This window comes from Sciurus carolinensis, chromosome 11, assembly GCF_902686445.1.
Source record: "Sciurus carolinensis chromosome 11, mSciCar1.2, whole genome shotgun sequence".
In the NCBI taxonomy this organism is placed as follows: domain Eukaryota; kingdom Metazoa; phylum Chordata; class Mammalia; order Rodentia; family Sciuridae; genus Sciurus; species Sciurus carolinensis.
Window position 1 is genome coordinate 73,398,588 of NC_062223.1, and position 21,165 is coordinate 73,419,752.

General features: G+C 38.4%; 1 protein-coding gene across 1 annotated transcript; it reads right to left on the reverse strand.

Moving 5' to 3' along the window:
• Positions 1 to 5,070: 5,070 nt before the first annotated feature.
• On the reverse strand, positions 5,071 to 6,006 carry LOC124959789 (olfactory receptor 52E1-like). The gene has a single exon (XM_047518184.1). It carries the CDS (start codon positions 6,004 to 6,006, stop codon positions 5,071 to 5,073), a length of 936 nt encoding a protein of 311 aa, XP_047374140.1.
• Positions 6,007 to 21,165: the final 15,159 nt, after the last annotated feature.

The following is a 21,165-nucleotide window of genomic DNA, read 5'->3' on the forward strand; positions in this document are numbered from 1 at the left end:
AACCATGGAGTCACAGGTGCCAGGGCCCAGTCCTCAAGGACTGGCATCCTCTGGTCCAGGCCAGGGTCTTCACCTCCTCGGGGCCTTGGTCTAGGTGTTTCCTATCTCCCAGAAGCCCAGATGGACATGAAAAGCCCTTAGATTTTTCTGGCAGTTCCACCTCTTGACCACCTATCACTGCCCTCCGCCGGCGGAGGCAATGATAATGCGTACGCTTCCTTTTCACACGAACAAAAAAGCCCAAAAGACAAAGACCAATGAACGACGACGACGAACAATGCCCAACAAACAAAATGCCCTTTATTCGAGGAAGTGTCTGGGTTATATAGCAAGCATAAGCCAATCAGAATCAGCCTGAGATCAGTCTCTAGGCAGTTACAAGAATCACCTCATATACAGCAGCCAATCAGAGTTACTGAGCATGTGGGGAGAGCATGATAACAATGTAATACAATAAGGGCAACAAGAAGGCACACAGCGAGCATGAGTCAGCAGTGTTAGCTGTTTGTTGCAAACCAGGGGCCCCAGACTGAGGTCCTCGATGTTGCAAACTGGGCCACCCCGGCTCAGTGCCAGACTAGGGTGGGGTCCGCGGTACCCGGACAACCACCTCCATCACTGCTTTCTCCTGGACCTCTGAAGACAAAGTGGCTTCTCTGGCTGACTGCACCTTTGTCTCTTTAAGACAATAGCAGGGCCAGGAGGTGGGAGCAGGCAGCAGGAATAGCCAGTATGGAACTTTTTCACAGAGAGTTGCTTGAATTTCCAATCCACAGAAACTTGGTGTCCTCTGAAACCTCCTTCCGTCCCCTTCCCCAAACCTTGGGCCTACCCCAGACCCCAAAGGCAAGATTGCAATGCAGGGAAACCCACTCGCTTCTGCAAAATGTTCTGATGCTCAGAGCCAACAGTTGGACTGAATCTCATTCCCAGGACATGTGGTCAGTCTCTGCCAGGGATCCAGCCTTGATGGTTGGGCCTTAAAGACCAGAAACAAAGCACCAAGGAACTGGAAGATTTGCACAGCCTCCAGAAAGGAGCGACTGAATTTTCCCTTCGCCACGCCCGGACTATGCTGGGACAGTCCTCTCTAAGTGGAGATGCCTCCTGGATGACCTGCCCAGCTCTTGAGTTTTCAGTCCTGGTTTGCTCTTAGTTAACCTGGCCTCCTCAGACCTTAACACTTTGCCTAAGCTTTCTTTACTGCATATGAGTTCGAATTCCCTTTGAGTTGTGTATTACTGGGGGGCGGGGGGGGGACTTTGGGTTTTGTTGGGGATCCTTGTTTTTGTTTTTATTTTGGCTAATTGGTGCATATTCAGGTACCACTTGACATGTGGCTCTTTCTTCCAACCACCCACCATGGGAAGTGTCTGCCAGGTTTCATTCTCTAAGAGTTTCTGAGAGTGAAGCTCCTTTTTTTTTCTTTTTTTTTAAGGGATCCTATCTATTTCCTGCAGTTCGAGAAGAATCAAAATGTTCCTGAATTTCAGATACCTCATGCAAAATGTCTCCTGAAATAAGGGAAGAAAAAAAGAAACTGAAAATCTTAATGTTGAAGTTAGCAAGCCTGAAAAGTTCTGTCTTTAAAAAAAAAAAAATGTCCTGTACTTACCAATTTTTTCCCCTCAGGCAGTCAGTTCTACTGAGAACTGTGTTCTGCGCCTTGGCATGAAAGTGACTTGAGGCTCCACTTCTCAACATATCTCAAGGCAGCTTTTGCTTCCAGATCCTATATAGTTAGGGTAATGTTTTCCTTTGCAGCAAAATGCCATTTTGATAAAAGATGAATTTGGATATTTTATTTCTGTTTTGGAAAACGTGAGGTTACAACCCAGACAGCTAAAGGAGACTCCAACACAGCATCCATGGGGACAGGAAGGCAGCCAGGGCCTCCTCTACTCATGTGGCCTCTCTGGACAGGCGAGGGGAGCTGGCTCGGTGGAGGATGAAGACGGCCATGGTACTGAGGCTGTCATTAGCTTTTCTCTGAAGTGCCTTAAGGTATAGGAATGGTCCAACATTGGGACCAGCTGGGCCCCACCAAGGCCATGCCAGGCAAAGCACAATAACCCTGCACTCCAAGCTGGCTGGGAAGGCCTTCCACTCAGAATGGTTGGACTGCAGAAATCCAATGTGCTTCCTTCCCCAACGCACTCCGTTCCTCAGAACCGCTGCTCCCCACCCACCCTGCACCCCTCACCCTCGTCCCCACCACAGAATCTAAGACCTTTCAGCCTGTGGAGCCCGGGCAGGGAATCCTAAGCCAATACCTTCCGCATACATCAGGCCCCGTGGCCTAAAGGGCTCCCAGGGCAAACTTAATTCTCCCCCTATAACTTGAAGGTGGGGAAGCTGCAGCTACACATTCCACAAAGTGCTGGCACTTAAACCCATAACCTGGAAGGCTGATGACGTATTCATATGGGATGGTAACCTCCCATCATCAAATGGTGTCATGGTTTAGAATGTTCATTATGGCTGAGGACCTGGTTAGAGGTATAAAGAACTTATTTTCACCATTAAACTAATTTTTCCCCCTCTTAAAAGATTTTCTGTTTTTGGTGTGTTGGACAGCAGTATAATTTTTCACTTATTTATTCCATCAGTAGATATGGTTTGTACAGTGTACAATGGTTCCATTTCACAAAATAAAAAAAATTCAAATCATAAGTTAAAAAAAATGATGAAGGCTATATTTGAACCTAGGAAAACCCCTCAGGTTTTTCTCCTTAGAACTCCACCAGGTAATCATCAGATAAACTGGGAACAGGTCTAGACCCCTGAGAAAGTCTTCATCATGGGTCTGACATAGTAGAGGGGAATAATTGCCTATATATGGTGGGAACTACACCCACCTAGTTGCTTCTTCCTTCTCTCCCCAGGGGAACAAGAGTCTTAAGTTACTGGGGCAGAGTACATGTGAAGACCCATTGCTGCAAAGAGAAAGGAGCAGAAACAAACACTATAACCATGGCATATGGCGGCATCATCCAGTCTCCTATAGATAGGGAGGGGCACAATCACTGGGAAGTCAGGCCCCAGGACCCAGAAACAGCACCAACCTAAGACTGAAGTTCAGCCACCATAACAGATAACAGAATATCCTCCAGCTCCCACCTCCAGACAAGCAGGCAACAATTTTCCCAGGGAGCCTCAAGAACTTGGGAACTGGGTGGATCTATGATTCGCGAGCAAAGGGAAGACCTCAAACTGACAGCTGGGTAGAAACTGAAAAAGGCCCTTTGTAGCCTGTGCTGCAATCACTACAGAATTTTATAGCAATAAGAAAAAATGGATGAATCAAAATAGTTGTTTATTCATTAAATAAATTGATCTGTAGTTAACAATCTGACAGAAAACTCCAAGCCTAAAAGGCTATACTGGGGAAATCAACCAGCTTTCAAAGACTACTTTACATAAATATCCAATATTTAGAAAGAGAGTAAACACTTTTAAACTCACTCAGAATACGATGGGACAATAAAATGTTGAGGTTATTTTCTAAGTAAAATAAATAGAAAGATAAGGGATGAGTTCAGTCTCACAGAAGGAGTCCAGGAAAAGCAACAGAGCATAACTAATGAATCTATTTCCAAAAACATTCAAATTTGGGATTCAAAGTTACAAATTCCTTCTAAGAATTTGTGACAATATATTTTCTATTATAATAGGATTTTTTTCCTTTAAAGTGCATTCTATAGAATATGCGTATCATGGGGTGTTCTGTGAAGAATATTCTAGCCAATCTCCCCTTAAAGTTTTAAATGATTATTTGTGATTAAAAAACTCAGAGGTTCTACAATAAAAGTATTGCTAGAAACTTAGGCTTTTCTAAGATTTCACAAATTTTCCCTTGAACCCTTTACTCACATAATGTCAACAATGTCACATGGACCTAGATAACACTGAGGGATAATGTATGGACCTAGAGTTCCATTAATAGAAATAAACAAAAACCCACTTAGGTGGTTAGACCTAGAACATCACAGGGACTTCGAACATTCCATAAGAATGAAATTCCTCTAAACATAGCATTTAAAAAAAAGATAATAGACAAAACTGGAAGAAAAGAGATATCAACAAGTTTGACTCTATAAACACAGCCAACAAGTAAACAATGCATGTTTAAAAATAAAAAGACCTCAAATTTAATAAAATTGCCAAGTTTCTCACATAATTATCATATTCAAAGTATCAATTTCTTACCATCTGACATTAACATAGCAAAGTCAAGAAACCATTCTTTTTGATACTGAATCCAGACCTGTGGAAAATACTTTGGTATTTGTTATTTTATACCAACACTAATCAAACCGATCTGTTTTTTTTAAGTTAAAATATGAAAATCTTTATTTTTGTTTTGTTTTGTTTTATTTATTTTTTGCTCATTATGTGAATTTTGCTTGGTTTTGCTTTCAGCTCCTTGTAACTGCAATGTGCTCAGTCACAATGAAAGCAGGACAGTGTTGGTTTTCTTCCACAGTAGAAATTAGAATAATTTATAAACAATGGAAACATATAAATACTTTATATTTGCATGAGACTTTGGATTGCAGTGTTTATTTTGGGGTTTAGGAAGGAGACCTAACAGGTCAAAGAATTGCTACTGATAATCCTTCCCTAGGATAGATCTGTGTACCTTCCTAATGTTCGTTTTCCATTTTAAACATCACGAATTACTGCCAGTCCTTTCTTTTTCCTTCCCTTCCCCCATCCAATTTTTTTCCTTGTGGTATTGACAATTGAACCCAGGAGCATTCTGCCACTGAACTCCATCCCCAGTCTTTTTCCTCTTTTCTTTTCCAGAAAGGGTGTTGCTAAGTTTCCTAAACTGGCCTTGAACTTGTCAATCTTCCTGCCTCAGCCTCCTTAGTCCCTGGGATTTACAAGCATGTGCCATCATGCCCAGTTCACTACTCCTTTCTTTCTTTCTTTTTTTTTTTTTTTGCGGTACTGGGGATCGAACTCAGGGCCTTGTGCTTGGGAGGCAAGCACTCTACCAGTTGAGCTATCTCCCCAGCCCACTACTCCTTTCTTAAATTATTCTTTATAGACACCAGAGCTGCTTTATTTCTTGGCAAACATTTTCAGTACCTGGTCTCTAATCTGTTTAGTTCGGACTCCATAAATTACAGGATTGAGTGCAGGTGGAATGACTACGTAGAAATTGGCTAGAAGGATGTGGATGTAGCGTGGTATGTTCCGGCCAAACCTATGGGTCATGAATGAAAAAAATGCAGGAGTGTAGAAAGTCAACATGACACACACATGAGAGCCACAAGTGCTCAGTGCTTTGAGCCGGGCATCCTGAGAAGAGAGTCGAAATACAGCCTGAAGGATCTGGACATAGGAAATGACAATAGCTATGATGTCACACACCAGGATAGAAATGGCACATAAGCCATAGATGATGTTGACCTTGATGCTGGCACAAGCCAGACGTGCAATGCCCATGTGCTCACAATAAGTGTGTGGGATGACATGGTGTCCACAAAATGGTAACCGCAGGATGAGTAGAACAAAAGGAATGGCGAAAGACAAGGGTCTCAGGAGGATTACCCAAGCAATGGTGACCACCACCTTGGTAGTCAGCACTAACGTGTAGCGAAGAGGGTTACAGATGGCCACGTAGCGGTCATAGGCCATGGCCACAAGCACAGCTGACTCCATACCAGTGTATAGGTGGATGAAGAACATCTGGATGAGGCAGCCCTCAAATGTGATTTCTCTCAGGTTGAACCAGAAGATACCAAGCATCTTGGGGATGGTGGATGTGGACAAGCCCAGGTCAATAGATGACAAAATGGCCAGAAAATAGAACATGGGCTGATGGAGACTGTGTTCAGTTCGAATCATATAAAGGATGCTTATATTCCCAAATACAGCTGTCAGGAACACAGTAAAGAAAGGAAAACCAATCCAGGGATGCACATTTTCCAGTCCAGGGATCCCCAGAAGGAGGAAAGAGTGTGGATGAAATAGGGTGGTATTAAGTGAAGGCATTTTTTGGAGCTGTCTATATTAAAATAGATCTAAGGTCAAATTCTTCTCATTCACTGAGTGAGTCTCATCCTTTTAGTGCACACACACACAAAAAAAAAGAAAAAAAAGGAAAAAGAAAAAAGAAAAGAGAAAAGGAAACCTCTGTCATATTTACCCGTGTATCTGCAACATAAAAGACTTGAAAATACATAGAGTTTAATGGTAAAATGTGGTATACTTCATCACAACCACTCGATTTAATTCAACATTTCAGTTCAACAAACTGGTTATCCAGCATTTACTTGCTGAATTGTATGCAAAGACTGATTACAAATGATGAACAAGAGAAGGGTTCCTTTCCTCATGAAACCTAGAGTGTTAGTGATTTAAAGTTAGTATTAGTGGTAGTTATAAGTTACACAAGTCAGAATTTAAATTAAGAAAATATTTTTAAGATAAAATTATTCCCTTCCCACTTTAAATACACAAAAACAGATCCTGGAATTTTTATTCTATTTCATAGAAGAATTATTTGGTTTATGAGTATATAGTTTATGAACAAATAAGTAGGAATGGAGATAGACATGATAAAAGTCATTATGATTGTACACAGGCCCTATTTCCGTGCTGTGCAAATATAATTCAAAGAAAACAGCAATGCAGCAAACTAGAATATCCTAAACCATTTTAAATATGTGTAGATATCCTAGTATTTAAGCTTCTGAAACTATTTCTCATCCCATAGTTGTCTTTTGATCTCTCCAATATACTTTGCCTTGAGATTCTACTACTGAAGCCATGGTAAAATATGTATCAGAACAATACTCTTATTGCGGTCTGCTTACAATAGAAAACACATACACACTCTTCATTTCTGACCTAATGATAGGCTTTGCTGCTTTTTGGTATCTTCTGGTTGACACTGTCAAGAAAGAAACGGATTTACACACAAGTACACACAAAAGCAGTAATGTTCAAGTTTATAAGACATTACAAAGTTGTCAGGTAAGTAAGATAGTTTATATACATCACCCCTTGACACTAATTATACTATTTTCCTACTATACCAAGTTGTTGTCAGGATATATTCCCTTAATGAAGCTAAACACTACTCAAGAGCTCTCTTACACACATTTCTCAGCATGTGTGTGCATGTATGTGCACACATGTGCCTTGCAAAGATTCACTGCACCTCAGATCTTGAAAAAATTTCCTAAAAAGTCTTACAAAGGAGAATTTGATCACAGCTATTAGAAGGAGACAACAGCAAACGAATTACTAAATTGAGAGACTGGAAGAGGTTTTCCAAGAAAGAAAAAATAACTGCTTAGAAAACTATCCCTAATTTGAGCAGGGTTCACTGTATACAAGGAGTAAACTAAGGGACTGGGGTAAGAGATGTAGTAGATATTCATCTATACCAGACTTTTTCTCTTAACTTTGTTCCAGCTAGCTTAACAATTTTGTGCATGATTATGATAGAATATTAAGAAATGGACATGGAGATTGAGTTCATGTTCTGCAGCTCATTGCTGTGTGATTCCTTTTCAGGAAATTAGGGAAAATTGTTTTCCTTATGCCCACAAGGTGGATCGTCAAAAAAAAAAAAAAAAACAGAAAAAAGAAAAAGAAAGAAAGAAAGAAAAAAGAAAAAGAAAACGCTATAGTGAGCTTAGTTTCAACATAGCTTGTCTGGAAATCCCCAGCAGGAGTAGTAGATATTAAATCTCTATCCTCTCTTTATCTATATATAACTATTTTAATAGAGTTATATATAAAGGCAACTGATTTTCCTTAACTTTAGAGATTTGCACATAAATCGAGTTGTACACTTAGAGACTACACCATTGCAAAATGATTAGAACTACCTGGGGGAAAGTAGCAGATTTGGTTGTGTTTTACATGGCTGCAAAGGGTGAAGGATAATTTTGAATGGTCTCAGATAAGTCAAGTATGGTTCTTCCTTCCTGTCAAACAGGCTTGGGCTGGGGCCATTATCATAACTTTAAGTTACATTACAAGGGATTGAAGAAGACATACCAATGAGAAATAATTAGAAAATATGAAGAGAAAGAACCTTCGTAGATCAGTAAATACACAGGATCCAGGTCAGTGAATAACTACAGTCCACAGAAATATTAGCAAAAATGTCAAATGATACATGAACTTCATGTAGAGACTACACAGAAAGAATGAAAGCCACAATTGCTCAAGTGTACAAAAGATTATACCAACATGTTCCTACCATCAGTTCTCTCGCTATTTTTACTTGATCAGAAGGCTTTCATTTCTTCCCACTAGTACATCACCTACTGCTCTTTTCTTTGTACTCAGTTAGCCATAAGTAAGAATCCATACTAAAATGTTACTCATCAGCAGAGACACCTGGAGGAGTGATCATATCTCCCTTAACATTCTTCTGAACTCCATTTGCATAGGAGGGTGGTGCTTCATATTGTGGTCATAACCTCCAGAGTGAGACCTTAGGAACATCCTAGGGGACTCTGGAGACAACAAAGCCCTGAAATCAGAATTAACTCTTTCAATGAAGTTAAGAGATAGCAGAAATAGATAATCCATGTTCTGATTCCAGCACTGAACTCTCAAATTTAGGATTATCTTAATTCCAGGGGATGCTGCTGCTGCTGCTGCTGATGATGATGATGATGATGATAAATTCCTTAAACATTTTTTTCCAACAGGGACCCTGGGTTTTGTTCTTGGGTCTTTATCCTGACCTCCTTAAGCAGTGTGGGGCCATTCCAAGCCCCTTAAATATGTTGGTTAATGATGGTGTTATAGCTGGGTTTATCTTCTTAATAGTGTACAACTACCACATTAACTCATATTTCATATAATTATGGTATTACAAAGTAAGGAAGCACGCTGTGACCATTATCATGACTCAATATTTAGCATTATCCTAAAATTAGAAATGCATACAATTTTACATACACTGGGATCTGTCATGCCTTTCCTCTAGAGATTTTCTGTCAGTGATGGAAACCAGAAACAAAAATGCAAAAGACTGAAACTAGTCATGTTGTCATCTTTTTCCCACTGACTATGTGTATAAAACCACGTACATATTTCATTATTTTCTTAATCTCAATGTTGAAGCCTATAAAAGAGGAAATTTGTCTACTATCTTCAATTTCTTTTGTATTATGAGTTTATTATGAGTTTATTATCCTACTTAACTGATATGGAGACAGAAGTAGAGAAGGGCAGGAAAGTTCTATAGAGCTAAATTTTTAGGCTTCCCTTCTAGAAGACTTGCCCTTGAGTGACAGGGACTGATTTAGACTCTCAGAAGGTTAATTTTCATGGTTCATTCTCTAATGATTCAACAAATATGAATCAACTTTGCATTTGGCACTGTTTCAGGCACTATTTAGGATTAAACAGAACTGATGAAATACTTTTTCTCTAGTAAGAGAAGAGCAACAGACAGAAGAAGTAAGGTTAGTATAGAGATGATAATATGAGTTATATGGAAACACAAAATGCAAAGTAGGATGGGGATGGTGATGGTAAGGGTTGGCAATTCTAAGAACATCAGAAAACTGACATTAAGTATATGCCTTTGAAGCAAAGCTTTGAAAGAAGTGAGGAAGCAAGTCATGTAGAATCTGGGGGAGGGTGGGGAGAAGTATTCCAGGCAGAGAAAGCAGCAAATGTAAAGGGAAGCTGTACTATGTTGGTGTGGTACAGGAAAACACATTCCATAGAATCAAACTCTATGATGCAATAAAATTAGGAACCCTCAGAACTCCATTATCACACATTTCATAGGGGCTGTCTCTGAGCAGGATAATACCTAAGGAGATCCTCATAGTGTCTAGCAATCAGGGTAGATCATGAAGGTTATTTGAGTCAATTCAATTACTTGTTTTCTTTTCTTTTTTAAAAATATAATTTAAAAGCATGGTAGCAGAAGAAACAAACACATTGTCAGGTTATCAATAATTATTCTTTAAAAAGTCAACTGATAATGCCTGAGTGTATTTACATGTCTTCTCATTCTTGCTTCTATCAAGTTATGATAACCACTGCTAAGAAGGATCCCAAATTTACAAAGTAAACCAAGAACACCATATAAAGGACACTGCAAGAAAACTCCAAGTCAATGTTTCTGATGAACATGGATGCAAAAGCCTCAACAAAATATTAGCAAACCTAATTTGGCAGCATATAAGATTCATATACCATGACCAAGTAGACTTTATTTCTGGGATACAAGGGTGTTTCAACAGTTCTAAAATTTTTAAAAGTAGAATGAAGGATAAAAGTCATCCTCTTGATAGATGTACAGAAGGTGTTTTCTTAGAAAGAACTTCAATAGAGTGAAAGACTTTTATACTTTTCAGTATAAAACACTGTCAAAAAAGTCAAAGGGGACATAAATAAATAGAGACACCTTCCATGTTAATGGATTGGAAGACTTCATATTCTTAAATTTTCCATATTAACTAAAACCAACTGAAGATTCGATGTGAACCCTATAAAAATACAAATGCTATTTTTGATAGAAATAATACCTAAGGAGATATTAGGATAATACCTAAGGAGATCCTCATAGTGTCTAGCAATCAGGGTAGATCATGATTCCTTCATAAGGAATCACAAGTCAAAAGCCAAAGAAAGATTCAGCAAGAACAAAGTTAGAGACCTCACACTTCTAGATGTAAACATATTTGCATAATCTATAGTAACCAGAACAGTGTGATACAGGTACAAAAATAGACATACAATCCAATGGAACAGAGCAGAGAGTTCAGAAATAAATCCATCCACATATAATCAACTGATCTTTGTTAAGAGTTCCAAGGATACACAGTAAGGTAAAAATAATCTCTTTGATAAAGTGAATATCCAGATGCAAAAGAATAAAATTGCACCCTTATCATATATCATAAACAAACATTAACTCAAATTAGATTAAAAAAACCTAAGACATGATGACATAAAACTCTTTTAAAAAGACCCAGGTGGAAACATCCCTGACATTTTCTAGGCAATGATTTCCTGATTATGGAAAAAAAAAAAAAACACACAAAAAAACTTTAATGGAAACCTTGAACAGTAATGGACAGTTTAAGACACAAGTTGTGGTTTCAGATGTATACCTACCAAATTCATCAAACTGTGTACATTACATAAGTATAACTTTTTGTAGTGCATCAATTATACCTCAGTGATGTAGTTTTAAAAGACAGAATTTATAGAACTGTATCAGTAGTAGTACGAAGCTTTAGAATAAAATGAAAAACTTAAAACGAAATGGAAATTTCATGATTACCTTGTGAATCTACATGAGCCCTTCATTAATTCACTCTGTGTTGAGTACAGTACCTGATGCTCCATGTTCTTTCATAATCTCTGACTATAATTTAAAAACAAAGCATACTTGTATATTCAAAAGTAAGCTTTCTTGGGAAAAGCAGCTCTGTTCTAGTTTTAGCTATTTCAATCAACTAAAACGTTGCATTTGTTATGTTCTTAAACCACCTGTCTTCTTTTCTTTATCCTTTATTTTTTTCAGTTGCTCCCCTTATTTTCCTGTCCCATTCCATTTTCCATTTCTCACTTATGGTTAATCTTAAAAGCAATAATTTATTCCTTCAAATGTTTTATTGACTTTTAATGTGCTTATATTTAGGGGTATATCCAATAGGCAAAAATAGAATAAAATTAGGCTAAGGCAGGAGAATCACAAGTTCAAAGCCAGTCTCAACAACATAGTGAGGCCCTAAGCAACTTAGTAAGCCCCTGTCTCAAAATTTAAAAAAATAAAACAGACTGGGGGTGTTGCTCTGTGGTTAAGCACCCCTGGATTGAATCCCATTGAATCACTGTTACAAAAAAAGAATAAAATTATATATTAGAATCCTGTATACTTACCACTAATTTTAAGTGCTTATTAACATTATTTCATTATTTGTTTCTAGTAACTTCTATTCTATTAGTTGAAAAAGAAAAAAACCTTCAGGTACAGGTTGTCCTTATGTAGTCCTAGTTCTGTTATTCAGCCTCACAAATAATACTAAAACATTCTGGAAGTTATTCTTATTTAAAGGTATCCTGTTGGCAAATTTCTTCCCTAGTCAGAACAGTTCACTCTTTCTGGAATATTATCTTCTCATAATTGTCCACCATAGACCTCCTTTGTGTGTGAACTTAAACATTAGTTTCTTGTGGACTCTTGCCAGTCCTTCAATCTTGGTCACATCTTTACGTTCATTGGCATTAAGAGGGGAAACATTTCTTCATTTACTTCGATTTGTTGCTAATCCCCCTCTTGTCATTCTACTTATGGGTTCTAATAAAGCAAGGGAAAAAAAACAAACCCGAGAAGCTAAATATAGGTATATTATTAGATCAAGGACTCTTGCTTATACCTAAACACCTCAAAAACCCTGCCTATTTTACTCAACTCTAAATTGAAACTGGCCAAACCATATGAAAGAGATCAAATGCATTGATCCTTGTCATAAATTTTGTAAAACTTTGTGTGAAAGATTTAGTTGGTCTAGAAAGATGTAATTCACTCACATTGTAAAATTTATTCCATAGATGATTAAAAGGGATGATTTTTCAAGAGATACACAAGAAATACATGTGTAACACAGATTTTATAGGAATAAAAAAAAGTCTGCAGCAGGGAACTTCTTTTTTGTTGTTGTTTTAGGATATGGAGACTTAAAAAAAATAAATAATGAAAATGGCACTGATTATAGCACAGTGATGTCCACAACCAGATGCAAAGGATTGCCTGATTTCTGGGATATTGCTCTAAAATTTTTTCTCAGGATAATACATGTGGGAGAAGGGAATGATAAAAAGCTGTTGGTGATTTAATCAGAGATGCTGTCCCCAGTTAGCCAAATGTTAGCTCCTTAGTCATTAATTTCATCCAGAATTCCTGGTTGCTCTTGCTCAGGAACAGGGTATATTATCAAGATGGTGTCAACAGGAAGACCATCAGGTATGAAGCAGAAGGTGCTCAGCACAGGTATGAAGTGAAGCCCTTCCAGTATGGAGCTGTCATGGAGCACATGCAGAGCAGGTTGCTGAATTATGGATGAGCCCAAACAATGGTAAGGTAAAGACTCATAAAACAGGAAACGCTAAGGTTGTATAAACATGTACAGGAGCGTATGTGCTCTGGACACAGGAGTGGTAGGGTCAGGAACCTGCCAAGGGCAAAGGACAGCAGCAGTCTCTGGGTAGGAGTAGGTAGCAAGGGTCTAAGAAATCATCCTGGGGAGATGTGGAGGTTGCAAACACATGAGGAAATATAAGCCGATCTCCAAGTCCCTAGCACCTGCTCCATGTTCATAACAGACTTGAAATATAAAAGATAAATTCAAAGACAAAATTATTTCTTGTTTGTTCTAATTTATTATAAATAATAGTAGAATTCATTTAGACATCTCATACATAAATGGAGTATAACTTCTCATTCTTCTTGTTGTATATGCTGTAGAATCACACCAGTCAGATAATCATATATGTACGTAGGGTAATAATGTCCAGTTTATTCTACTATCATTCCTACCCCCCCATCCTCTCCCCTCACTACACTCCCCTCTGTCTAACCCAAAATACCTCTATTATTTTAAGAATTCAAGATGGCAACCACAGAGCATTAAACCCCAAACATGAACTGGGCCCTGTTTCAGAGCAGAGAGATAAGCACTGTCCTGGGCACATACTCATGAGGCACTCCTTAGCATTAGCTAAGCTCTGTGGGTTCAGCTTAGGGGATATATGGGGCAGTTAATATTTGGGGGTAGAACAAATGGGAAATGACTGTGTAGGAATGTACCTATAGCAGAAACTATGGATGAGAATCGGATTGGGGTTAAGAGATAGAGGGCAGGTAGGGGGAGCACAAAACTGAAGAAATTAAAAAAAAAAAAAAAAGAAGTGAAGGTTAAATGTTCTGTCCAAAATATTTCTTTTTTTCTTTTTTTTTAAAGGGGAGCACGTTTTTAAAAATTTATTTTTATTGTAAATAAATGGGATACAGCTTGTTTCTCTGTTTGTACATGAAGTAGAGGCATACCATTTGTGTAATCAAACATTTACCTACAGTAATAGTTTTTGACTAATTCTGTTATTTTTTTCCTCCCCTGCACCACTCCCACCCCTCTTTTCCCTCTATACAGTCACTCCTTCCTCCATTCTTGCCCTCCTCCCACCCCACATTATGTGTCATCATCCGCTTATAAGCGAGATCATTCGTCCTTTGGATTTTTGAGATTGGCTTATCTCACTTAGCTTGATATTCTCCAATTTCATCCATTTGCCTGCAAATGCCATAATTTTATTATTCTTTATAACTGAGTAATATTCCGTTGTATATATATATATATATATACCACAGTTTCTTTATCCATTCATCCATTGAAGGACATCTAGGTTGGTTCCACAATCTGGCTATTGTGAATTGAACAGCTATGAACATCGATGTGGCTGTATCTCTGTAGTATGCTGATTTTAAGTCCTTTGGGTATAGGCCGAGGAGTGGGATAGCTGGGTCAAATGGTGGGTCCATTCCAAGTTTTCTAAGGAATCTCCACACTACTTTCCAGAGTGGCTGCACTAATTTGCAGCCCCACCAGCAATGTATGAGTGTACCTTTTCCCCACATCCTTTCCAATACCTATTTTTGCTTGTATTCTTGATAATTGCCATTCTAATTGGGGTGAGATGGAATCTTTGGGTAATTTTGATTTGCATTTCTCTTATTTCTAGAGATGTTGAACATTTTTCCATATGTTTGTAGATTGCTTGTAGATCTTCTTCTGTGAAGTGTCTATTCATTTCCTTAGCCCATTTGTCGATTGGATTATTTGCATTCTTGGTGTAGAGTTTTTTGAGTTCTTTATAGATTCTGGAGATAAGTGCTCTATCTGAAGTATGATTGGCAAAGATTTTCTCCCACTCTGTAGGCTCTCTCTTCACATTGCTGATAGTTTCCTTTGCTGAGAGAAAGCTTTTTAGTTTGAATCTTTCCCAGTTATTGTTTCTTGCTTTTATTTCTTGTGCTATGGGAGTCCTGTTAAGGAAGTCTGATCCTAAACTGACATGTTGAAGATTTGGACCTACTTTTTCTTCTATAAGATGCAGGGTCTCTGGTCTGATTTCAAGGTCCTTGATCCACTGTGAGTTGATTTTTGTGCAGGGTGAGAGATAGGGGTTTAGTTTCATTCTGTTGCATATGGATTTCCAGTTTTCCCAGCACCATTTGTTAAAGAGGCTATCATTTCTCCATTGCATACTTTTTGGCACCTTTGTCTAGTATGATAAATTTTTTTTATTTGAGTTTGTGTCTGTGTCCTCTATTCTGTACCATTGATCTACCTGTCTATTTTGGTGCCTATACCATGCCTTTTTGTTACTATTGCTTTGCAGTATAGTTGAAGTTCTGGTATTGCGATACCCTCTGCTTTCCTCTTCCTGCTAAGGGTTGCTTTAGCTATTCTGGGTTTCTTATTGTTCCAGATCAATTTCATGATAGCTTGCTCTATTTCTGTGAGGTACATCATTGGGATTTTAATTGGAATTGCATTGAATCTGTATAGCACTTTTGGTAATATGACCATTTTGACAATATTAATTCTGCCTATCCAAGAACATGGGAGATCTTTCCATCTTCTAAGGTTTTCTTTAATTTCTTTCTTTAGTGTTCTGTAGTTCTCATTGTAGAGGTCTTTCACCTCTTTTGTGAGATTGATTCCCAAATATTTTATTTTTTTCGATGCTATTGTGAATGGGGTAGTTTTCCTAACTTCTCTTTCTGAGGATTCATCACTTATGTATAAAAATGCAATAGATTTATGAGCATTGATCTTATGTCCTGCTACTTTACTGAATTCACTTATGAGTTCTAAAAGTTTTCTGGTGAAATTTCCCGGTTCCTCTAAATATATAATCATGTCATCATCAAATAGGGATAGTTTGAGTTCTTCTTTTCCTATTCATATCCCTTTAATTTCCTTGGTCCTTCTAATTGCTCTGACTAGGGTTTCGAGGACAATGTTGAATAGAAGTGGTGAAAGACGGCATCCCTGCCTTGTTCTAGTTTTGGGAGGGAATGCTTTCAGTTTTTCACCATTTAGAATGACATTGGCAGTGGACTGGATGTTGAACCAACCTTGCATCCCTGGGATAAAACCCAATTGATCATGGTGCACTGTCTTTTTAATATATTTTGTATGCAATTTGCTAAAATTTTGTTGAAAATTTTGCATCAATGTTCATTAAAAATATTGGTCTAAAATTTTCTTTCCTCAGTGTGTCTCTGTCTGGTTTAGGTATCATGGTGATATTGGTTTCATAGAATGAGTTTGGGAGGGTTCCCTCCTCTTTCATGGAATACTTTGAGAAGTATTGGAATGAGATCTTCTTTAAAGGTTTTGTAGAACTTGGCTGAGAACCCATCTGGTCCCAGACTTTTCTTTGTTCGTAGGCTTTTGATGACTTCTTCTATTTCATTACTTGAAATTGATCTATTTAAAATGTGTATATCCTCTTGGTTCAGTTTAGGTAATTCATATGTCTCTAGAAACCTGTTGATGGCTTCGAGATTTTCTATTTTGTTGGAATATAGATTTTCAAAATAGTTTCTAATTACTTTTTGTATTTCATCATGTCTATCCTGTTATTTCCTTTTTCATTCTGAATTTTAGTAATTTGGATTTTCTCTCTCCTTCTCTTTGTTAGTGTAGCTAAGGGTTTATCAATTTCGTTTATTTTCTCAAAGAACCAACTATTTATTTTGTTAATTTTTGATTGTTTCTTTTGTTTCAATTTCATTGTTTTCAGCTCTGATTTTAACTATTTCCTGTCTTCTACTACTTTGGTGTGCTCTGTTCTTCTTTTTCTAGGGCTTTGAGCCATAGTATTAGATCATTTATTTGTTGATTTTTTTCATCCTTTATTCAATGCGCTCCATGAAATAAATTTTCCTCTAAGAACTGTTTTCATAGTGTCCCATAGATTTTGATATGATGTATCTTTGTTCTCATTTACCTCTAAGAATATTTTTATTTCCCCCCTGATGTCCTCTGTTATCCATTCATCATACAATAGCATATTATTTAATCTCCAGGTGTTGGAGTAGTTTCTGTTTTATACTCTGTCATTTGTTTCTAATTTCAATCCATTATCTGATAGAATACAAGGTAGTATCTCTATCTTCTTGTATTTGCTAACATTAGCTTTGCGGCATAAAATATGGTCTATTTTAGAGAAGGATCTATGTACTGCTGAGAAGAAAGTGTATTCGTTCTTTGTTGGATGGTATATTCTATATATGTCCATTAAGTCTAATTTATTGGTTGTGCTATAGAGATCTATGGGTTCTTTGTTAAATTTTTGTTTGGAGGATCTGTTCAGTGGTGAGAGAGGTGTGTTAAAATCACTTAGTATTATTGTGTTGTGGTCTGTTTGATTCTGGGAATTGAGAAGGATTTGTTTGATGTACATGGGTGAGCCACTGTTTGGTGCATAGATATTTATGATTGTTATGTCTTGCTGATTTATGCTTCCCTTAAGTAGTATGAAATGTCCTTCTTTATCCCTTCTGACTACCTTTGGCTTGAAGTCCACATTATCTGATATGAGGATGGATACTACGGCTTTTTGGCCGTGTCCATGTGCATGGTATGTTTTTTCCCATCCTTTCACCTTTAGTCTGTGGGTATCTCTTTCTATGAAGTAAGTCTCTTGCAGGGAGCATATTGTTGGATCTTTTTTTTAAATTCAATCTGCCAGGTTATTTCTTTTGATTGATGAGTTCAGGCCATTAACATTCAGGGTTATTATTGAGATATGATTTGTATTACCGGTCATTTGACTCATTTTTGTTTTTTTGACATGACTTGATTTCTTCTTTATTTGGCTGTTCCTTTAGTGTAGTTCCTCCCTTTGCTGATTTACATCGTTATTTTTCATTTCTTCCTCATGGAATATTTTGCTGAGAATGCTCTGTAGTGCTGGCTTTCTTTTTGTAAATTCTTTTAGCTTTTGTTTATCATGGAAGTATTTTATTTCGTCATCAAATCTGAAAGTAAGTTTTGCTGGGTATAAGATTCTTGGTTGGCATCCATTTTCTTTCAGAGCTTGAAAAATGTTATTCTAGGCCCTTCTAGCTTTTAGGGTCTGGGTTGAAAAATCTGCTGATATCTGTATTGGTTTCCCCCTGAATGTAATTTGATTCTTTTCTCGTGCGGCCTTTAAAATTCTGTCTTTATTTTGTATGCTAGGTATTTTCATTATAATGTGCCCTGATGTGGGTCTATTGTAATTTTGTACATTTGGAGTCCTATCATCCTCTTGTATTTGATTTTCCATTTCATTCTTCTGATTTGGGAAATTTTCTGATATTGTTTCATTGAATAGATTATTTATTCCTTTGGTTTTTTTTCTCTGTGCCTTCCTTAATCCCAATAATTCTTAAATTTGGCCTTTTCATGATATCCCATAATTTTTGTAGATTCTGTTCAGGATTTTTTACCATCCTCTCTGTTTGGTCAACTTTGTTTTCTAGGTTAAATATTTTGTCGTCAATGTCGGAGGTTCTGTCTTCCAGGTGTTCTATCCTATTGTTATGCTTCCTATGGAGTTTTTAATTTGGTTTATTGTTTCCTTCATTTCAAGGATTTATGTTTTTTTTTTTTCAGTATCTCTAACTCTTTATTGAAATGATCATTTGCTTCCTGCATTTGCTCTTTTAACTGTTGAGTGGTGAAATCATTCAAAGCCTGCATTTGCTCTTTCAGCTCATTGTTTGCTTCTCTGATCATTTTAATTATGAACATTCTGAACTCCCTTTCTGACATTTCTTCTGCCATGCCGTCATTGGATTTTATTGCTGTAGCATCTAGGTTTGTCTGGGACATTTTCTTCCCTTGTTTTCTCATATTGCTCAGGTATGTATCCTTCTAGTAGTGAAACTCTGAGATATTGCAGATTTCCTCTATTGACTAATATTGTCCCTGTAGATTTCTAATAACTCACCTCCTAGCCTTCAGCAGCCTTAAGTCTTGGAGGAACTTGATAATGCGGTGCTCCACAAGGAAGCTTCCCCTCTAGGGGTAGTGGCCTTCAGGTGGGCTATATTCCCTGTCAGTGGGCAGAGGCACCTCCACTTGTTGACTGCTTGTCAGTCAAAGGGGGACTAGAGTACAGACTGGGGCACGTCTGGTGTGGACCTGTGTCTCTGGTTCTACTGCCCTGCTGGGAAAGCCTTGCCCAGTGGGGAAGACTCACCCAGTGGGGAAGTTTTGCTGGGCAGCTCTCCTCCCAGAATTTCCCTTCAGTCCAGAACTACTGCCTGGACTGGGCAGCCCTCCTCTGTGATGTTCCCAGGGGTCCAGAACTACCACCTGGGTTGGAGAGCCTGGCCCTGCAAGGGACTCCCTCACTGCGTGGCCCTCCTCTGCTACGTTCCCTGGGGACCGGAGCTACCATTTGGGCCAGGGAGCCTCATCCTCACCAAAGCCTCTGGCTGTGCAGTCCTCCTCTGAGAAGCTACCTGCAGTCTGGTCCCACCACCTGGTCCTAGGACCTTCACTCTGCATGGAAGCCTCTCACTGTGTGACCTTCCTCTGCAATGCTCCTGTTTGACAGGGTTCATGGCTCCAGCAGGGGAGTCTCACTGGGCCACTCTACTCCACAAAGTTCCCTTCATTACGGGACTGCTGCCCTATCTGGGGAGACCACCCAGTGGGAGAGACTTACCTGGTGGCTCTGAGTTGGTCCCCAGTCTCTCAATACCTCCTCTTCTTGACTCCTGGGTCCTGTCAAAGGGCCTCCAGTTCCTGTAGGTGTCTCAAGAATGGAGCTGCCCTTCCGATGATGATGGCCACGCCATCAGGAATAATTCAAAATGCCTGCACCAGTCTCTAAAGAAGCTGGGGAGCCCCAGCGAGGGTGCACTGAGTCAGCACAGAGGCAAGTGCAATGTCTCTCAGCAGTAGGGGGGCAGGCAGGCAGGCTCAGCAATGGCATCTGACATCGGTGTGGGGGTCAGATGGGGTCGCTAAGTGAAGATGTCCAACCTCAGTATGGAGGTTGAGCCCAATATATTTCTACTTAGGAAATTTCTAAAGTTATAAGTAGAACAGAGGCACTGACTAGACAGGTAAAATTATATTTTCTCCATAAGCGATGGTCCAGAATAATGAGGACTTGAGCCCCATCTACCATTATTTTGCAATACAAAGCAAGTTGATGAAAGGTTCATAGAGACTTACAAGGTAATTAGGAAACTGCTCTGTCCTGTCTTTATTTTCTTATAAGCCATGATGCTCTTCATGATTCAGGCCCAGATTAGAAACCAGAATCCCCAGAGACCTTTGTTCTGTAAAACACTGGCTCTAGGGAATTTTCTAGTGAAAGCTCTTCCCAGGTAAAGAGCAGTGCCCTCATAAAAACAGGCTTTGACAAAACAGAGACAAGAATTTGTTTTGATGCTCGCCTGGTGAGTATTCCCTTTCTCTCAACTTAGAGGTGCACAAGGGGAAAGAAGAAGCATAGAAGAGATGACAGGAGACAAGGGTGATGACTTAGGGAAAAAGAAGACTAAGGATGAAACTTTGGGAAAGAATGGGATCACAGTGAGTAAAGGCCCTGTAATATAAGAAAAGCATTTAGATTTCATTCTGAATCCAGTAGGTGTGACTTTTGGAAAAATTGATCTGTTTGATGTCTAATGCTTGAGGGATAACATGACCTCTTTGGAACATGGTTTGATGTTTTGAAGGAATTATCTGTCAAAAAACTGATAACAGATTTAAGAGTTATTTACCTTTACTATCTCTGTTTTCTAGACTAAGAAACCAAGTTGTAGAGATATTACATTACTTGTGCAAGGTCACACAACTAATAAGCGATACTTTTGTTATGTACTTCTCTTTAAATCCAGAGTGACTCAGTCACAAAGATAGGTTTCAGCACAGCCTGGTGCAGAGCTCATGTTCTTAAGCCTTAGGAAGCACTGAACTGTAACAGCTTCAAGAAACAATGGTGATTTAAACTATTACCGTTAGAATGTAGGCAGTGTACTGGTTTGATACATTTTTAGAAGAGGAATCAATAGTGTTTTTCTTTAAGTAAATGGGGAAAGGGAAAAGATGATACTCATATTTTTAAAAAATTTTTTTT